The 22,075-nt window shown below is 41.9% G+C and overlaps 1 protein-coding gene across 1 annotated transcript in view; it reads right to left on the bottom strand.

Annotated features, from left to right (window-relative positions):
• The window catches only part of TMEM132D (transmembrane protein 132D), an 834,368-nt gene that overhangs the window by 451,800 nt on the left and 360,493 nt on the right, over positions 1-22,075 (bottom strand). The window contains exon 3 of the mRNA XM_012465905.2: positions 8,176-8,322. Within this exon, the coding sequence (XP_012321328.1) occupies positions 8,176-8,322 (147 nt within the window). The remainder of the gene's footprint in view (positions 1-8,175; positions 8,323-22,075) is intronic.

Below are 22,075 nucleotides of genomic sequence, written 5' to 3'. Positions count from 1 at the left end.
AGAACAACAATTAGAGTGAAATTTTTAGAACATAAGAAACAAGATGATACTTTTCACCGGTTGGACTGTAAATAAAGCTTCTTCAGATGGATCCCATAATTTTTCTTTCATTACTTTTGTAAATGTTCCATGAAATACTATTATCTTTCTAAACTGTTCCCCAGGCCTTGAAGACACAGATCATGCAAACACAGCATTTGTTCCATCAAGCTAAGCACACCAGAGGAATCTGGAGGTTTCAGGATGTTTCATAAAATACTCACAATAAAGGGCTGTCATGGAGCAGGAAGGCACAGACCTGAGACGCTGTGGCCCATACAGTTAAGTGATCAAAGGAAACGGCTGTCGCAAAGAACACGCCCTCACCCGCAGAAACATCCAAGGCTCTTTTGGAGAGATGCAGAAATCTATTCACCTGTTTACAGTGGACACCATCAGAACCAGTGACTGCAAATGTTCATGATCCTTAACAAATGGAAAACACTTTTAGATTTTACAGTGTGTGTGTGTGTGTGTGTGTGTGTGTATAATACATATGTAAGTACAGATATTCATATGGATAAGATAGAGATATAAATATGGATCTATAGATATAGCTATATAGATTAGATACAGACATATACATACATTAGATATAGACAAATAGACATACATAGACAGAGATACAGATACAGACATAGACATTTATTTTCCCGGTAGGACTACTACTGAAGGTTTTCATGCTCAGAGAGGACACAAAGGGTGATACACCTGTGCATGCACATGCACATACACACAGACACACACACTTATTGAAGCTGTGAGTTCAGAAATTTACATGAAGACAGATATCAGCACATGGTTTTCTACATGGAATGGGGTGTGTCACTTTAGATATTTCTGCGACTGCAGATATTTTTGGTAATTCCAATGAATGGAAAGCTTTCTTTTCCCTTGAAGCAATATCTAGTGGCCTTCAGAGGACTCTGAAATCAGAAACCGACAGCAACCGAACGTTAGCCGTGATCTACAACACCAGCGTGTACTGATGAAGGATTTTGATGGACACCAGCAAGGGGCATAATATAATTATTGTTGCTATTAGGTTATTATTTATACCACACGCGTGACTTTTGTAGCCGTAGCAAGAGAAGCGGTCAGTATTTTAGTATTATGGCACTCTGGAGATCCCATCAAAAAGCCACGGCAGCCTCTGCTAGCAAAGGCGCCCGGCGGTAACTCAGCGCCATTACCCACGGAAGGCGGGTGTTCAATAATTTAATTCTAAATGTGGTGCTCTACTTGGAAACAGAAGATATTAAATATCAGATATATGGATATAATAAAAGCAAAGCAATACAGGGGTAAATTAAGGCAAATCTCACACTCCCTCGTGCTACTGTATAATGAGATTGAATGAATGTCAGGAAATGGTGAGTCAGCCAGCCTGAAGTCTGATTTCACAGAGAATGTGGCTCCTCGTTCCCCTTGACTGCCAGGCCATATGCTTGAATTACTGCTGCCTCCTGGCTGGGTCTATATGTTTCTCAAGAAGGCAATGCAGATAAGCTAACATTTACTGGGACAAAACTCAGTGCTATCTTAGGAAGATTCTGAAGCGCTATTCCCCACAATGTCCAGAAAATATCTTTGCATACTTCATCTTAACTTGCATTTCTCAAAGACTGGTTTTTCAAGAAACAGCCATTATCCCATCTATACCTGTATTAGCTCAGTATTTTTCTCTAAAACAACACATTTCTGTGGGGGTTATTTTCATAATTATATGAGTGGTAACATATTGTACATTACTAATCAAAATTTTCTTCCCGTTCAACATGACAGTTTCAGGTCAATTTATTGTTGACATACACAGATCAAGGGCATCCCTCATAATTGCTGCATAAAATTCTATTACATGAACACAGCATTTTAAAATTAATTCACAACTTGATGAGCATTTAGGCTGTTTTAAACTATCTGCTATTATCAAAATAAATGCTGCAATTACAGCCCTGTATCCATCACTCCAGATCCATGGCTAAGCTTTTATCTAGAGCATATATATCTAGAACTGGAATTTCGGGGTCATATGATGCAGGTTTTAAATCTTATTAGCCAGATACTCACAAAGGTATCTCTAAAGTGGAAGAACCATTTTACACATCCTCCAGAAGGGTATAAGAGTTCGTTGTTCTCCCTCACCCTCAGAAAAACATTTTATTATTTTCATATTTGGTTTACTTTTTTATTTTTATTTTTCCTGAGATGGAGTCTTGCTTTGTTGCCAGGCTGGAGTGTGGTGGCACAATTATGCTCACTGCAACCTCTGCCTCCCGGGTTCAAGGGACTCCCCTGCCTCAGCCTCCTGAGTACCTGGGACTACAGGCATGCGCCACTATGCCAGGCTACTTTTTTGTAGTTTAGTAGAGATGGGGTTTCACCATGTTGGCGAGGATGGCCTTGATCTCCTGACCTTGTGATCTGCCTGCCTTGGCTTCTCAAAGTGCCAGGATTACAGGTGTAAGCCACAGTGCCTGGCCAGATTTTTTTTTTTTTTTTTTTTTGCTAATATAATTAGTAGAAATGATAACTAGTAGTTTTGAAAACAACATCTTGGTCTGTTGTATCCCTAATGCAGAAGTTATTAAAACAAACTTGAATGGAAATGCTTCTGACAGATTCTAAATTTAAACATAATGGGGAAACGTTGTTATCTTTGATACAGGCTTGATATACAACTAATGTGATTCATCTTGTACTTTGGGAAATTCAAATTTAGAGTCTGGAAATAAAAGCATCCTTCATGGTCTAGGAGGATCTGGGTATGTGTGCTGCATATACAAATGGGTGTTTTAACAATCTAAAAATGATAAAGAGATGGGTGTCCTTTAATGGTTCTGTTGATTATTTCAAAGTGTGTGCACACGTGTGACTGTGCTTGATTCTCACAACAGTCCAGCGAAGGCTGGTATTGTCACACCAATATTACAGAAGAGGAAGTTGCTTCTCCTCCCTGGTGATCTTCCAGACAGACATCACTGCGACGCACAGCATAAAAATGAGAACTAAACATGAGATTTCTGGATCTCACATTTATGTTCTTCCCACACTCTTTGCGGAATCATCATTCGGATGGTAATAAATACAACTGTGGTAACCCACAGTCAGCAGGGAGGATGTGGAAACTATTTAAGGCATCGTAAATCACAGTTGCCCAAAAAAGGAAAGTCATGCCATTCTGATGACTTCATACCACCGCCTCAGGTTTGTGTTTTGTCTGGTGATACCCAGATTCTGGGTGTCAAAAGAGCTGATTGTTTCACTTAGTGGACGACAGACTGCGGAAAATTAACTTTAACAGGCATTTCTTTAAGTTTCTAACATATGCACGATAACTGTTCTGGTACAGTGCTTATGTGAGTTTCCCCATCCTATTACATTTTACTGCAGATTTCTAAGGGAGCCTAGTGAAGGGAAGGCGGTAGTGAGGGACTATGCTTTTTTCGTCATCCTACTGGAGATCCCACACGTGGATTCTTTATAAATTGCTGAAATAGAGGTTTCTGGGTGCCCCACTACCCCAGGCTGCTCTTCTTTCTTTAGAGAAGAACACTAATTCTGAACTGGGAACACTGCTGGTAATAAATCATGTTTCCCACTTTCCTTTGAAGTATGGTTTGGCCACGTGATTAAGTTCTTATCAATAAGATGCAAGAGAGAGAATTAGGGTCGAAAGAGTTTCCAAGAAGGTTGACTCTTTTTTTTTTTTTTTTTTTTGAGACAGAGTCTTGCTCTGTCGCCAGGCTCCAGGCTGGAGTTCAGTGGCGCGATCTCGGCAGTGAGTCAACCCAGTTAAGAAGACCCTTTTCTGTCCATTTTCCTTTGCCTGTGATGCTGATGCAATGACTGGCACTCCTGCAGCCATGTTGATCTATGAGGATGTAAGCCCTCCATTCACATGGTGTTGAAGAAAGAAAAGTGCCTGGGACCCTAATGATACTGGAAAGCTGCCAGCCCTGTCCAGCCTACCTCCAGCTTCTTTTATGTGAAAAAGAATAAAGTTCTGTCCTGTTTAAGATATTCCTATTTGTTTTAGAAAACACTCAAACCTAACCCTAGCAAATATAGTTTGAGATGTGTTTACTGATGCTACTCTATTCTAATCCTCATTCTGCATTTATGATTTAATCACATCTGTCTATATTTGAAATGTCAATTACCTTTTATTTATAGCATCTCATGTTATTACTTAAAACCTATTTAAGGCCAGGCACGGTGGCTCACTTCTGTAATCCCAGCACATTGGGAGGCCAAGGTAGGTGGATTCCTTGGGCTGAGGAGATCGAGACCAGCCTGGGCAACGTGGCGAAACTCCATCTCTATTATATATACAAAAATAAGCCAGGAGTGGTGGTGCATGCCTCTAATCCTAGCTACTTGGGTGGCTGAGGTAGGAGAATCACTTGAACCCAAGAGGCAGAGGCTGCAGTGAGCCAAAAATTTGTTTTAAAATGAAACATGTTATTTTCAAAAAATGTAAAATCACTGTTACAATGAACAAATAGATAATTATGAAAGTAGATTAAATTTAGCTACGTACTCTTGCCTATCTACAATATATTAGCTAAGGATAGACGTTTTAAAGACATACTGGCCTTACGAGAGATGAACTTCTCTTCAATTAAACCTTGCAGGAGAACTTAAATAAATGTAAGTTTCTGTCATTCAAGTATATTTAACCTCATTTCTACGTAACGCCTAAAATCATTTACGTATCAACTGTGGTAAGCTTTGGGAAACACTCAACTATTCAGAGAACTACAAGGGAATGAAAATATGTGGGATTTTTTTACCTATTTATCTAAGTTGACATAGGAGTATAGTGAGCAAGATTCTGAAAAGGCAAAATGCAATTTGATGGACAGAGCATAATTATTTGTCCCGCAAGACAATGCTTAGTCAAAACAGATCTGATAGCTGTGATAACATTCATATGTTCATACTGCTATGATCAGATTCTCAGCAACCTAACTTCTTCAAACAGGGAAGGATGCATTTCGACTTAGATAAGAGATCTTCACTCACTCCTGGTGAGTTCATCATTAGCACAAAAGTGTCTCCTTAATCCATAAAATTAAACCTGTCACAGTGACTTAACTTCATTAACGCAGCTTCCTGATCCATGCCAAATTATTAGCAATACAAAATCTATGACTCTCAAGCTAATTAAGACAGCTTCTTTTGCATGATCAGATTTTGATGATCAGATTCTGACTTTTAAGAATAACTGGAAAACATTCAAAGACAGTAGGAGGAAACGATAAAGCAAAACAGCTTCTGAAGCAAAACCTACTAATACGACTAAGACATCCACTCTCTAATACATTTTCCAATTATCCTTAAGAAAAACACCTCTCATCCCAGTCCATCACTATCTGAAATAATGGAGCATGGTTTTTCTTTGTTTAATTCTCCAAAGGCAGAAGTAAAACAAAGTTTTAAAGTGAAGATAAGAGTTGAATATATGAATAAATGTATCATATTTTTAAAATTTCTATTTTAGTTGCAGATGTCTTATGTAATAGGTAATACATGCACACAGCAAAAAAAAAAAAAAAAAAAAAAAAAAATTAAACAGTTCAAATGGTTCACTGGAAAAAGTAATTTACATTCAGCCTTTTCCCCTAGCTTCCCAGTTCTCTCTAGTAGACCAGCTGCCAGTCCTTTGTGTAGACTTCTGGGGACATAGTCTGCTCACAAAAGTACCTTTCTCTGGGTTCCCCAAATGCAGCCTCATTACATACGCAGCTATGCACCTTACTTTTTGAATGAGTACACAGAAAACCACTAAATATGTGTGCATACAGATTTGTATCATAATACATATATACTAGAGATATGATCTAATTCTAGAACAAATTATCAAATTAAACAAATATTTATAGACAGCCCACTGTGTGTCAGACACTGCTGTATGGGCTGGAGCACAGCTGGAAAAAGACCTGCTCCCAAAACTGCGTGACTTCCATTCTAGAGCTTCCTCATTAAGCAAAGCCTTCCTAGCTGCTGCATAAAATCCCCACATCAACACGTTTGTGTATCAACAAAACACCTGTAAAATGTACATCTTTATACGTGCATGCATTTGCATACCTATATCACATTTATATGTACTATACGCATCTATAATATGCATGTATAATATCTACATGCATATATAATACACACACACATAACACGTTGTGTATCTGTATGTGTATAAGCTTTTTCCATCATCTAGACCCATGGCATGAGGGAGCATATCCTGGCCTACAGAAGGCAAGAAGAAAAAAGATAAAAAAGGAAACAAAAAACTGGCATCAGAATCTACAAAGAGATAAGGAATAGTCTTCATTTAGAATGAAGAATTAGGGCTTTTAAAAGAAGAGCCTGATAGTCTATTCAGGGCACCTGTTTCTTAAAAGAAGACACTGACACAGATGAAAGAAAAAGAAATGGCAAGAAGCATGCATTTGTGCATTTGGGTGTGCTCTGGATGTGCCGAGACTCTGGAAGCCCCCGGAACTATAAAACGGCAGCTTATGCTTCAGTGGGAAGGAGCCAGCATTGGGACTTTCGTGCCATCTCTCTGTGTCCAAGATGAACTGAACTGTTTGTCAGAAATTAATGATAAAAAAAAGGCATAAACGTATTCTAATGGTTCAAATCCCTCGGCCTCTCATAGACAAGACTACAACTACTGCTTCTACTGATACATAAAAATAGATGGCAAAAAAAAAAATCACAAGAGAAAATAAAAGTTCATTAGCTGAGATTCTTTCCCCTAAATGTATTATTTTCTTTTGATAAAGGATAAACACATCTATTCATCCACCCTCTCATCCATCCGCCCACTCATCCCTTCATTTGACCATTAATCTATCCATTCATCCATCCATCTACCCATCCATCCACCCATGTGTCCATCTATCCAAATTTTTGCTAACCACAAAACACAAAGGAAATCTTTTATTGAGATAGCACCTTATTTCCAAATCATATTACTGATACAGACGTGTTTGAGTGTGTGTATCTATAAGTTCATCCAGTTCACAGGGTGGCACATTATCCCTAGGTAAACATATCACTACATAAACATCCAGGGCTGAACTCAAACAGATTTTCTCTTTTCCCTCTCATTTGCTCTACAAGCAAATCTTCAAGAATAAAAAGTAAAGTCCGGAACCAGAGCTGCTGATACTCCAAATTCTAAAACCAACGCTGAGCAAAGAAGTAGAGAAAAGAACCCAAATCAAATCATCCCACATTGGTTTCAAATGCTCCTTGGTAATAAGCCAAAAAAATCATAATAGTTATCAGTTGAGATTCATGAAATCCCTGCTAGAATAAATAATGAAAAATCAGGATATTTTCCAAACACCGAGCTATGAAGTTTAAAAATGCACGCCAGAAATAATGCATGGCATACCAGAACTCACCCTTTCATTATGGTCGAAATTTTCAGCAGTATCATCAGCAAAAAAGCAACCTACAGGTGACAAAAATATGTGACCAGACTAGGAAATCCCCAGAGCCACAGATGAGATTTCAGGAAAGGGCAATAAAACAAGAACTACTGGGTTTCCAAGCCTCTCTGCCCAGCTGTGAATTGATTGTTTCTAATTTGGTGCCTATCAGAGATGGAGTCAAGTTTTAATTTCTCCCTAGAGTGATCCACAATTCCTTGCAATTCTACTGCATAGTTCACTGTACCATCAGAAAATGCCTGCCCATGAATACAACCATATGCATCACATTTAAATATACACTGCAAGCGTGGAATCACCCGTGTGAAGACAGACGTACAGGCTCTGGTTTCTAACACGTGCAAAATGGGCCATTTCATGAGACATGCAGACTTTCAATTCATCTAATAACATGGATTAGAAAGAGGTCATGTTGAAGAGGAACATCGTTTGTGGGTAAATTCCATCTGCACGGTGCTCTGCTGGGGTTTTAAGTAGGTCCGCTGTGAATAATAGCCCACCTTTCCCAAATGAAGGATTCCATTCATCTTACCTGGAGGCCCTGATAGCATAGACTACACACACCAAATGCAAACCACAGTGGAAACGGTTGCGAGCAATCTAAGAAAAAGAAATGAGGCCACATTTGCAGCTGATCTGAACACGTCGGGGGCCAGTTGGGACTCACCTGTTTTCCGAGCCAGCCGATTTCTTCTGACAGACGATGACAGCTGGTGCATACTTCCCAGTATAATCCGTGCGCTCCTTGACGTCCCACATGGAAGGGCTGCTGGCTCGCACACCGATGATGTTCACGCCTTTCTTCACCTTTGCCCTGTTGGAGACAGTAAGTGTGGGTCTGAGTCAGCTCTAGGGAACCCCCGGGTCATGCCGGTTCTGGGAACACGGGGAGCTTAATTGCTCACCGCTGGCTTGCAGGTGTAAGCTTACAAATTTGCAGTCGCCTTCCAACCCATCTGCCCTATTTTTTTCAGTGATTCCTACCTTTAATAAAGAGCTACAGTATACTGACAGCCAGCAAACATTAGATACACAAAGAAATAGAGTATCGTTGCACTAGCTTGTATCTTTAAATAAAGCCAGAGCCAAGCACAAACACACCACCACCTGGAGACCTTCGCCTGACAAAAGAAAATCGAAAAAGGCAATGAACTGCCAGTGTAAACGCAAAGATTGTAAGAAGAATGCACATTCACTGACTGCCTCCCGGTGCCAGGCGCTGAGGGACATTCGTCTACATTATCTAATCTTCCTAGCAAGGTTCCCAGCTTAAAATGAGGACGCCGAGGTTCAGATAGGTGGGGATTAATGATAGCCTCAAGTGATCCACCCGCCTCAGCCTCCCAAAGTGGGAGCTGCCGCTCCCAGCCCTGTTTCCATGTTACAGTCTTGTCTTCTTACTGTATGATTTATATTCCTATGTTCCTTCCAATTCAAGTTTCTAAAAGAAACTTAGAACAATGAAATCTCGTCTCTACTAAAAACACAAAAATTATTTGGTGGCGTGCCCCTGTAGTCCTAGCTACTTGGGAGGCTGAGGTGGGAAGATCACTCGAGCCTGGGAGGCGAAGGCTGCAGTGAGCCAAGATTGACCCACAGCACTCCAGCCTGGGTCACAGAGTGAGATCCTGTCTCAAAAGTAAAATAATAAATAAAATATAAAATAAATTCAAACAGTTTGATTTTGATTTACAAGCTGGCCTAGAAGTTTGAAAAAAATGTTTCCTACTCTGTTTTTTTCTCTTAGTCCCTCAGTGGAAAATAGGAAAAGTCTTGAAGTGGAAGGACCAAGGGAAACCTGGAGCACTTTGCTGGTGCCTGGGCAGAAGAGGATGGTGGGAGTGGCCGACTGGGAGTTACTCCAGACTTGTAATCATCGTGCCTATGCAAACACGCAGGCAAGGCAATGCAGCCAGAGCCTACGCCTCAAAATCCCTCTCTGCTGTGCTAGAGGAGAAAGTGAAACCGCCCCCTGCTATTAATATTAGGGACAGGTCAGGCGCGGTGGCTCACACCTGTAATCCCAGCATTTTGGGGGGCCGAGGTGGGCAGATAACCTGAGGTTGGGGGTTTGAGACCAGCCTGACCAACATGGAGAAATCTCATCTCTACTAAAAATACAAAATTAGCTGGGCGTGGTGGCCCATGCCTGTAATTCTAGCTACTCGGGAGGCTGAGGCAGGAGAATCACTTGAACCTGGGAGGCAGAGGTTGAGGTGAGCGAGATTGCCCCATTGCCCCATTGCACTGCAGCCTGAGCAACAACAGCAAAACTGTGTGTATGTATGTGTATGTACATATATACATATAAATACATCTACATATATATATGACTAGGGGCAGATGACACTCACAGAACCAGGGCTTCAAGAAAGAGCAGGACATATCTGTCCCTAACACCAAGAACACTCTCTCCCATGGAAACAATTTGAAAACCTAGTGTGCAGAAAAGAGCTGAGGCCGCAGGCTTGAGACTGCCCTCCTTAGGAAAGCCTGCTTGCAAGGGTGTCTGGGAACCTGGATTTGGGGGATGTTCCCTCCCATTTCATGGTCAGAGGGGCTCACGGTGCCTACATTGTGCAAACCGTGTGGTCTATGCTGAACACTTGTTTGTCTTCTGGGAGTGTGTAATGTTGGTACGTGCCAGGCAGAGGGGGCCCCTATGAGCAGCTCCCAGTGAAAACTTTGAACTACTGGGCTCAGGTGAGCTGCCCTGGCAGTGCTGTCACAGCTACTTGCTGGAGGAATTGGAGGAATTAAGCATGTCCTGTGTGACTCCATGGGGAGAGGATTCCTGGGAGCCTGGTCTCCCGCTCTGTGCCTTTTCCCTCTGCAGACTGTGCTGGGTGTTCCTTGGCTAATGCATCATAGCAGTGATTCTGACCACATGCTGAGTCCTGTGAGTTCTAGTGACTCGCTGGACCTAGGGGTGGTCTTAGGAACCCCCAGCACACATACTGACTTGGCTAGTCCACAAAGAGAGAAAGAATTGCTTCTGAGATGTGGTCCTAATGCAAAAGTTAGCATTTTTAGAAAATGATCATCATGTGTAACATTATTTCTGTGGGGGAAAAATACATGTTTTATGTTTTAAATAATCATTGTGCATGTAAACACTTTGAACACAGTCATTTATAAATTGGGAATTGCCTGCAGACGTCAAAAAGCCATCTGACCTTTCTGGATACTCAGGTGAGACACTCAGCAAATAGTTACAATTCCTGCCTTGCAGAAACTCATTCAAATTGTAGGCAACAAAGACGCGGCAATAAACGAAAGTACAGTCTACCATGGACAGCTGCCATTATATTAAGATGGATTCTGAAGGCTGTCCCAATTACTGTGCAGTGGGATTTTACTGAATCCACGTTGCTTTAAATAAATAGGTCATCAACCTGGCTGTGACAACCTTTTCATTATACAGGAGATATCAGTACAGAGGCCTTTTCTGATACATAATGGGCTTATATTTTTCTGAAATTTTATTCATAAGTAGGCTATTTGGAATTCAGATGATGTTTCTCCAATGAATCCTTTTCAAGTTCTTAAGAAAGGACACAGTGACTTGTTTAACTCGTGAAGTATCCAACATTTGCTGCTAATAATTCTGTAGCTACATGAAGCTATTATCTGTAGCATTATTTCTGTGAAAAGGTTTTTTCCTAGAATTTTATACAGGACCCTGGGAATTGTCTTTCATAGACGCAGAACACTTTCATAATAGAAGACACATTTCTAAGGCATGCTTTAGATGTTCGGAATTGAAGAAGGCATACTCAAGAGGTATCCTTGTGTGTGAACATCAAGTGAAATGGACGCAATAAACTGGACAGTCATTCTTTGGAGATGTGGACACAGTGTTTACTGAACACGGTGTGTGTTGGGTTAATAATTTTGAAGCACTAGTCTCAGGAGCTGTCAGTGGCACCATTTGGAACCATTAAGGTAGTTCCTAGAATGCAAGCCGCTGGGCTCCGCCGGATCTGAAGCAAATGCTGATTTCTTCCTTTGTTTATGACAACTGAGTTACTTACATTCATTAACAGAAGTTTTATAACCTACTTGTGGTTCAATAAATACAGGTTACACTGACAGCCTCATTACACAGAGATAAACATAGCACTTGATTTCTGAAGATACTTTGCTGTAAATGTATTCTTAATAATATATCTACCATGGTGCTGGGGGAAAAGCCGTAATTTTTCCCATAGTATGCACATGCACTGTGACTTGGTATAAACAAAACCTGCTTGGGCTTAAGGGTATATTGTGTTTTTAAAACAGAATAGTGCAACAGAGTATATAATAGAGTATATAATATATATCCAAAAATTTGTATATACATAAATGTATACATAATGTAAATATGTACATATATTACACACGCACACAGTCTCAAGTACAGTATCCAGGGTTCAGAAATGTGGCACACAATTGTTGCTTTTGCTTCCCATACCCAATCTCCCCTTTCCTGGGTAGCAGCACCTGGATTTTGTTTACATGACCCACCCCTCTGCCATTCTGTATTACCATGGTGGATTTGTAAGTCAAGAGCTTCTCTCTCTAGTCCTGGACAAGGGATGGACACATGAACTAAGCCAGTCCAGCTGAAAGATCCTCTCTAGAATATAATCTTGAACAGAGACACAGCAAATAAAAAAATTTAAGGGAAATTCGCCCACTCTTGTGACCCTGTACAACTGTCTATTGCTTCCTTCTCTCTGGTTTGCAGGAATTAACACAGCTAACATTTCTGAATCTGGCTCTCAGCATTTCCTTCAGGCACATGAAATATTCCCCATCCTCCCATACAGTCCCTTCTTCTTTAATGTAGCCTGAGTTATTTATTATTTTTTCCAATTATATAACAAGGGGAGGCTAAGATTCAGTGACTTCAAGAACAAGGATGTGTATTTCTTCCTCCTGTGAAAATCCACGGCTGGTAATCCAGGTTGTTGAGTGGCTCTGTTCCACTCAGTCATTCAGGGATCAAGGCTTAAGGCATCTCTACTGTTTTTAATCTATAACTTCAAATGTCTCTGTGCTCATGATCATCCCAGCCAAGGGGAAGAGGGAAGAGCAGTAGAGCAGAGCCAGGGATTTCCTCTTAAGCAAGTGAGGTGGGCACCGCATGCCCAAACTCACTCACTTCCTAGTTTCGTGGGCATACCTGGCTGCAAGAGCAGCCAGTGCGGGGAAGTCAGTCTTTACCTGGACAGCCGAATCCCCACTGTGACCCTGTCACTATGGTGGAAAGAGAGATGGGTTGAGATGGAGGTCTGCATCTCCCTCCACCACAACACCAGGGGGTCCCACTGATGGGCGGTGTCAGCTCCTAAAGACTATGAATCTGAGTTCATTCCTCAAATCATTGTATGCAGAGGCTTAGGCTGATGGCAACATTGCCCCAACGAGAAACTTCCTACTTAGGCACTCTTGTCAGTGGAAGCGTTCTTAGTATGCAGCCTGAATACAGGCATATTCCTCTATGAATTTCACACTGGGGCCATTGAACTAATACAAATGTGTACTAACTATAAAGAATGCATAGAGACAGAAAGCAAAATTGATGAGATAAAAGGGGACAAAGGGGAATTTCAGTGTTTTGTTTTTTTGCGAGATTTATTGAAGGGGTGTGTGTGTGTGTGTGTGTGCGTGCGCTGTTAGGAAAAAAATGAAAGAAAAAGAGAGCAAAGAGAGGAGGGCAGGGAGAGAAGTTATGCTATATGGAATTCAAAGCCCAAGAAGAGACATGTGAATTAAGTCTCCGGCTACTTGTTTATAATAAACATAGTTCTGTTAGAAACTATTATTGGCTAATCAGATATCCACAGGCTAATATTGGCCTTAATCAATAACTGACTGTAGAATTCTAGGGAATTGAAGGAAGGAAGACAGGAAGAGATCCAAACTTCTGGACTGCTTCTCTCACTTCTGAAATGAGAGATTTGTCTACATGTTTCTCCCCGAGAGATTCATGTGGTCACATAGTCTCCCAGTGCCAGGTCTCTGAGTAGATCAAATCCTGGCAAAATCTGGTATCTCCATTTTAGAGTCCCATCTAGGCTCAATCTTTGGAACAATACACAGTGCGCACCCACTGAAGGGGGCCACACTCATCCACATGTAGACTTGATGGTGGGATTCCTCCCAATTAATTGATGGAAACGTGCCCTTTTGGGCCACAGCAAAGCTTTTCTGAATTGCTCCTTGTCTTCTTACTTATTTTCTCTCATTAATAGTGACACAGCATAAAATAAGCTTCAATTTTTTATAGGTAGTAGCTATATGAACATATTTTGAACATATCACTCTTTGCTTCTAACTTCCAGTTGATCTGAAAAAAATTTATGCCAGCACCACTTTCCACTAAATGTACATGCTGATACAGCACATAACATTTTGCTTATATGATGAACCACTTCCAGCCTCATCTGGATGTCTCGGCCCTGCCCTGGACAACAATGACTTGGCTATGTCTGCTTACGGTGCCACTATCAGTATTTTGGGAATCATGAACCACTTTTCACTTTGGGAGACACTGGGCCCCTCTTTCTATCACTGGAATATACTTTGCTAAGTCTCCTTACTTTGTGACTATTCCACTACAGGAAGTTAAAGACCAACAGTGATGCAGAAGAAAGAGCTGAGCCTAATTAAAGTAACCATCTAAATGACATGGTTCCAGCTTCTTTGTCATGTACTGCTATCAGTAAAAATACCTTCATATGAAACCTTTACATAGGTCTTTATGTTCATAAAGTTTACAGCTGAACCACTGGTTGGACTATTGAAATAATGTGTGCTATAAAATATACATACAAATAAAATTTTTAAATGTTGAGATTAAAATAATAAGTTGTCAAGTCCTGATTTTATTTCATCCTCCAATGAATCATTTTGCATACCCCTTAGGATGTGCTCACCCCAGATTCAAGACCACTTTAATCCTCTAGGCCCTTTAGTTCCCAAGAATGGGGTGGATGATGCACAGTAGCAGCAGTTGTGTTACAGGAAGCTCATGAAGAAATATTCTTGTGTCAGTTTGCTGAAGATGATGGTTTCTAGATTCATCCATGTCTCTACAAAGGACATGAACTCGTCGTTTTTTACGGCTGCATGGTACCAAACACCGCATGTATTCACTCATAGGCAGGTGACGAACAATGAGAACATTTGGGCACAGGGAAGGGAACAACACTCACTGGGGTAGGTGGGGGGTGGAGGGGAGGGGAGTGGGGACAGTGGGGGGGCAGTGGGAAGGATGGGGATGGAGAAATGCCTGATGTAGGCGATGGGGGGATGGAGAGGGCAAACCACCATGGCATGCATGTACCTATGTAACTAACAATCCTGCAGGATGCAGGATGCGCACATGTACCCCAGAGCCCAAAGTACAATTAAAAAAAAATCCAGCTTTGTTCAACAACAATGACAAAAATGAAAAAGAAATAAATAAAAAAGAAATATTCACATGGAGCTTAAATGCTGCTGCCAGCTCTATATGTTCATATCTTCATTTGTATGAGGAAATCTGTTTTCCCACTGCCATTTTGGTGGGTAAAGTTAAATTTAGAAGAAAGAGCTGTGACTTCCATGCAACCAATTTTTGCTATCTTGCTAACCGTGAGGCATTCAAAGGCTCTAGATGAACATAAGGAAGCAGAGAATAGTCCGAGGAAATGAAAGAGAACAGGAATTGGTTCACAGAAGAAAGGGGGGTCTCCACACTCCTCAGGGAGAAGCCAAGAAAGGGAAGCTTGGGGATACAACCTCCACTGCAGTGAGGGCAAAAGATGAGACCAGTTTTCAGTAACTGGTGGATTAACTGAACATTAAAAAGCCCTAACAGGCCTGGCGCGGTGGCTCACACCTATAATCCCAGCACTTTGGGAGGCCAAGGCGGGCAGATTACGAGGTCAAGAGATCGAGACCATCCTGGCCAACATGATGAAACCCCGTCTCTACTAAAAAATACAAAAATTAGCTGGGTGTGGTGGACTCGGATCTGTAGTCTCAGCTTCTTGGGAGGCTGAGGCAGGATAATTGCTTGAACCCGGGAGGCAGAGGTTGCAATGAGCCGAGATTGAGCCACTGCACTCCAGCTTGGCACCTGGCAACAGAGCAAGACTCTGTCTCAAAAAAAAAAAAAAAAAAAAAAAAGCCCTGGCAGCAAAGCTCAGCCTGTCATTAATTAGGAAGCACAAAATACACCAACATTGACAACTCAAACTATAGAGTCCTGGCCTCACCTACGGGGCATGCAGGCCAGGTGTTGCCAAAGACAAATCTTGACTTTTATGTGAAATTCCAAAATTTTAAGACGCTATCCAGGACAAATAGACACATAAAGATTTAAAGCAGAGCAATGCCATCTGTCACTTCTGAGATTTACGTTGCTATAAATGATGAAGCTAAATATCTTCAGAGTGAATGAATGCCTGAATCATTGGATACACACAAAGATATAAGGAAGAAAGTTAAAAAATTAGAAACACCTGAAGTTCCATTACTTGACACCTAAGTTATCCATAATTTAGTCATCATTCTTCTGTGTACATTTCTATACCCAATCTATAATTTTATATAAATATGATCATGCCTATGGCTACTATATGGCCATGCAACTTGTGACTGGCCAACCCCAGGAGGCTCTATTCATCTAGAGTATGATATAAATGGGGCCTCATACGGTGGAGCAGTGCACAACCTGCACAGCTGTGCCCAGTAGATGTGATGACAGCAGTCCCAGTTTATCCTTGGAGGATACATTCCAAGATGCCCAGTGGATGTATAAAACCATGGATAGTACTAAACCCTATATATACCATGTGGTTTTCTACACATGCCTATGATAAAGTTTAATTTATCAATTAGACACAGGAGGAGATTAACAGTAATAACTAATAATAAAATAGAACAATTACGAAAATATACTGCAATACAAGTCACAGCAATGTGGTTTCTCTCTCAGAATACCTTCCCGCACTGCATTCACTCTTTTTCTTATGATGACGATGAGAGATAATAAAATTTCTGCATAATGAGATGAAGGGAGGTGAATGGCACAGTCACTGAGATGCAGCATTTGGCTACTAGTGGCCTCTGGTGATGGGTCAGGCGGAGCGTCCTCTCCTGCAGGTGATCCTGGAGCATCAGGTGTTCATGTCAATGGCTGGGTGTCAGGAGGAGGCCATGTTGGTGACGAGCAGGCAGGGCAAGCAGGTATCGCATGCAGGGGGCTTGCAAGTACAGAACAAAGGAATGATTCATGTCCCAGGAGGGATGGGGTGGGATGGCACAAGACTTCATCACACTACTCAGAATGACATGGAATTTAAAACTTGTGAAGTGTTTATTTCTATTTCTAGATTTTTTTTTTTTTTGGAGATAGAATCTTACTCTGCCACCTAGGCTGGAGTACAGTGGCATGATCTAAGCTCACTGCAACCTCTGCATCTCAGGCTCCAGTGATCCTCCCAGCTCAGCTTCCCCAGTAGGTGGAACTACAGGTGTGAGCCACCACATCTGACGATTTTCTTTTCTTTTCTTTTCTTTTTTTTTTTTTTTTTTTAGCACAGACAAGATTTCACCATGTTGCCCAGATTGATCTCAGACTCCTGGGCTCTAGTGATCTGCCTGCCTCAGCCTCTCAAAGCATTGAGATTACAGGCGTGATGAGCCACCGCACCCAGCCTGGAATTTTCCATTTAGTTTTTGGACCTCAGAAAGCAAAACCTTGGATTAAAGGAGACTACTGTATATTAAACATGCTGCTTTGATCACAGGTCATCCTGGTATCTCTTCTCTACCAGCTCAGGAGACAAAACAGGTTGAAGCCAGAAATGGGCTGGCCACCTGCCAACTCAGGGGAGCCCACAGGGAAGAACAATCAAAGGCACAGAGCAAGTGCCACGGCCCAGAGGGTGAGCCACGCGAGCAAGTGCCACGGCCCAGAGGGTGAGCCACGCGAGCAAGTGCCACAGACCAGAGGGTGAGCCACGCGAGCAAGTGCCACGGCACAGAGGGTGAGCCATGTGAGCAACTGCCACGGCCCAGAGGGTGAGCCATGCAAGCAGGTGCCACGGCACAGAGGGTGAGCCACGTGCCATGTCAATTCTCTGGCCAGGCTGGCTGCTGGCTTTGGGGACCTCCTGTTTCTCCTGGAGTACATTTGAATCTACTCATTTCAGTCCATTAAGCCTGGTATGTGGGGTATTTTTTTTTTTTTTTTTTTTGCCAGCACAGATGTTCAATGGCTTTCAAAAGCCATCTTAGAATTACATGGTTTCTGCACATCACCTTTAGTCCTTCCAAGCAGCTGGTTTCCCTCCTGACAGTCAGTGCATGAGAAGGGTCCCCGAGGCCAGGTGTTCCCTATGGGTGCTAGTTCAGGAGACATGTGGGATGCGTAGACACAGGGCAGAAGGGGTGCACACCAGCCAGGAGCTGTGCCAGAGCAACAGACAGGGACACTGGCCTCACCAGGAGCTGTGCCAGCGCAATGGGCAGGGACACCGGCCGTTAGAGGCTCTGAAGTCGGCGGCTCCAACCCCACCACTAAAAATAAGCCAATAATAAGCCATGGCTATAAAGAACTGAAGTGAGTAATTCGAGGGGAGTAAATCACACCTGCCTCTGGGTGGGTGTGTTCATTCACTGATTCATTCAACAAATACTTTTTTTTTTTTTATATTGAGACAGAGTCCTGCTCTGTCTCCCAGGCTGGAGTGCAGTGATGCTATCTCTGCTTACTGCAACCTCCACCTCCCTGGTTCAAGCAATTCTCATGTCTCAATCTCCCGAGTAGCTGGGATTACAGGTGTGTGCCACCACGCCCAGCTACTTTTGTGTATTTTTAGTAGAGATGGGATTTCGCTATGCTGGCCAGGTTGGTCTCAAACTCCCAGCCTCAAGTGATCGACCTGCTGCCTTGGCCTCCTAAAGTGCTGGGATTACAGGTGTGAGCCACCATGCCAGCCTCATTCCATAATTACTTTTTTTTTGTGGAGAGATGGGGGTCTCCTGGCTTCAAGGAACCCTCCCGCCTTGACCTCCCAAGTGCTGGGATTACAGGCATGAGCCATCACCTTGCCCCGCCTCATTCAACAAATACTTGTTGAGTGCTCCGTCTTTTCAGATACTCCACACACTGGATATGCAGGTGAGAAGAAACGTCCATTTTCTATTGTCATGGAACTCACATTCTAGTGGGAGAGACGGAGCACGTGCATGCACATAAGCTCCATGAAGAAAACAAAGCAAAGCAAGAGGACAGAGGGCTCAGTGCAAGGAGTGGCTACTTAGAACGACTTACCTTATTTTATGACTCATGTCTCTGAAAAATGGTAAAGCCATCGAGGAACACATGTAGCAGGCAGAAGGGAAATGTATAGACATACGTAGATGTCTTTGGTGTCTGATTTACCCTCTGCCTAATGTGTGAGTGGAGAGAAGGACCCTCCTTGTTCCTGCTGAACGCAGACCACCACCCAACAGTCAAGGATGTTATTTAACTATTTTACAAATTGTCATGTGGGAACATGGACATATAGGAATGATTACGCCTCCATGCAGACCGGGTTTTCTCACTTGGAAAAACAAAACTTTGATAGAGGCTGCGCCCCTCAACACACCCTCCCAGAAATGGATGGCTGAGTTGGGAGGGGGTGGCAAGGGATGGTAGAGGGAGCTGCATTCGTTCACCACCATTTCTAGAAAGACAGAGCAAACTGTTTGCGTCACTGATACTAAACCAGCACATGAGAACACGTGCTGGACTGTGCACATGTCCACAGCTGGAATGTGACGGCCTCTTCTTCACATGTTACTGAGTCTCCCATCCTGGGGTCGTCGAATAAACGGGGAGACATGCCAAGCCGAGCCCCGCTCCTTGTTGCACAGAGTGAACCCTAAGCCATGTCCAGTCCTTAACATGGTGTCTGCCAGAACGTCAATGGTGGCTATCATGATGATGATTTTTATTATTTTATTGTGTTTCTTTTTTTATTATTATACTTTAAATTCTGGGGTACACGTGTAGAACATGCAGGTTTGTTACAAAGGTATACTGGTGCCATGGTGGTTTGCTGCATCTATCACCCCGTCATCTGTGTTAAGTATTTCTCCTAATGCTATCCTTCCCCTATCCCCTGACCCCCTGCTGCCCCTCCCCTATTCCCCCACCCTCTTCTATCCCTCCCCTACTCCCCCCCACCCCACAACAGGCCCCAGTGTGTGATGTTCCCCTCCCTGTGTCCATGTGTTCTCATTGTTCAACACTCACTTATGAGTGAGAACATGCAGTATTTGGTTTCCTGTTCTATCAGTTTGCTGAGAATGATGGTTTCCAGCTTTATCCATGTCCCTGCAAAGAACATGAACTCATATGATGATGATTATTACCATCATCTTTGTTACATAGAAACCTGGATGCCTATCTGAATAAATATTTACCCTTTTTCCATCTTATCCATGCAATAACCACTAACCAAAGCCCTGATTCCTCTTAAAAAAAAAAAAAAAAAAAAAAAAAAAAGCAAAACAAAACAATAAGAAACAAAACATAATCCTTGCCCTCCAATGGGAGATGTTAGATGTGGGCTCAAAGTTCCAGTGAGCCTCATAAGTTCCAAATGTAGCCAAGTCAATCATCTCTGCAGAGTCAGCAGGACAAATATTTGCAGACAAGCAGCCCAGGGGGGCCTCGAGCACCCACTGCTTCAGAACACTCAGCTAACTTCCATGTTCCCAGGGCTTCACAATTCATGGGGGGCTGAGATATGTCTGCTTTTCGGGGTTTAGGATAAGACTTAATCTTATTGCCTGTTAGGAACCACACCCTCTAATTTCATTACATTACATAATCAGTCTGTATTGCTATTTTCTTAGCCTTTGTGGTTACCAGTGTTTTCAATAAATCGCTTAAATTTACTTCTTTAATTAAAGAAAGCACTCTAAATCAAGCAGAACTACGGTTAATAAATGTAAATTCTTGGGGATGCCTTTTGGGAGGTTCTTAATTTTTTATTAATAATTTTTCATTGAAAACCTGTAGAGGAATGTTATAAATATTCAAATGGTATGAATAGTTCCTATTGCTACAGATGTCTATCAGAAAAAGTTCCTCTTGTTACAGAGGTCTGTCGTTAAGCTTCTCCTGTGTTTAGTGGGACATATTCTGAGAGATTAACATGTTTAGATATGTGGATTTAAAATATACATATATCAATGACAACACACTGTACACAGTTATACCATAGATATGTATATGTACGTATATACATAATACACACACACACACACACACGTACACACACAGTCATGCACTGCACAGCGTTTCAGTCATCAATTAACTCTGTGTACAATGATGCTCCCATAGGATTATTATATTGTATTCTGTACCTTTTCTATGTTTAGATATGTTTAGACACACAGATATTTACCACTGTGTTACAGTTACCTATAGTTTTAGAACAGTCACGTGCTGTATACGTTTGCAGCCTAGAGCAATAGGCTATACCATACAGCCTAAGTATGGAGTAGGCTTTATCACTTAGATTTGTGTACACCATGATGTTTGCAAAGTGACAAAATCGCTTAATGACACATTTCTCAGAGTGTATCCCTGTCATTAAGCAATGCATGACAGTAGATAGATAGATTAAGATTAGATTAGATTAGATTAGATTAGATTAGATTAGATAGACGCATGGATGGATGGATGGATGGACAGGTAGATGGATGGATGAGTGGGTGGATGGATGGATGGTTAGATGTATAGATGGATGGATGAGTGGGTGGGTGGGTGGATGGACGGATGGATGTTCCTCAACTTATGATGGAGTTACATTCCAATAAAATTCATTGTAAGCTGAAAATGTCTTAAGTTGAAAATGCATTCTACACTTTATCTGGTGAGCCTCATAGCTTAGCTTGGCCTACCGTAAGCACGCCCAGGGTGCTTCTAATAGCCTAAAGTTTGGCAAAATTATCTAACACGAAGCCTATTTTACAATAAAGTGTTGAATGTCTCATGTAATTTATTGAAAACTGTATTGAAAGTGAAGAACAGAATGGTGCTATTGGTGGTCCAAGCATGGTTTTCACCGAATGCTTATCGCTTTTGCACCATCGTGAAATAATTGTAAGTTGAACCACCGTAAGCCAAGACCATGTGTATAAATATACACGTAAAAACGTATCTTGGGAGTGTGTCTATGTAAAGCGTTTGTAGATTCACGATATTCTTTTCTCTACTACGTACTAATCCATTGTGTGCTAGTATTTCAGTAAAATCTACTTGACTGGCGCCCCCTTGATGGATACAGAGGTGGTTCCTAATCTCTGATACATGACAAGTGCTTCAGGACATTTCCATGTCCACACAACTCTGCACACACACATATATATGTAGAATAACTTCCTAAAAAAGGAATTGCCAAGTCAAAAGAGATGCATGTGTTCAATTTTTATAGAACTTGCAAAATTGACATTCAGAAAGATTCTATCCATGTTTATATCCACTGACAGTGTCTTAAAGTCCTTGTTTTCTTCCTTTTTGACCT

Source organism: Aotus nancymaae, unplaced genomic scaffold (assembly GCF_030222135.1).
Source record: "Aotus nancymaae isolate 86718 unplaced genomic scaffold, 86718_ANA_hifiasm-v0.15.2.pri h1tg000021l, whole genome shotgun sequence".
Lineage (NCBI taxonomy): Eukaryota > Metazoa > Chordata > Mammalia > Primates > Aotidae > Aotus > Aotus nancymaae.
The sequence above is the reverse complement of the archived record's forward strand: the minus strand, read 5'-3'. Positions and strand labels throughout refer to the sequence as shown.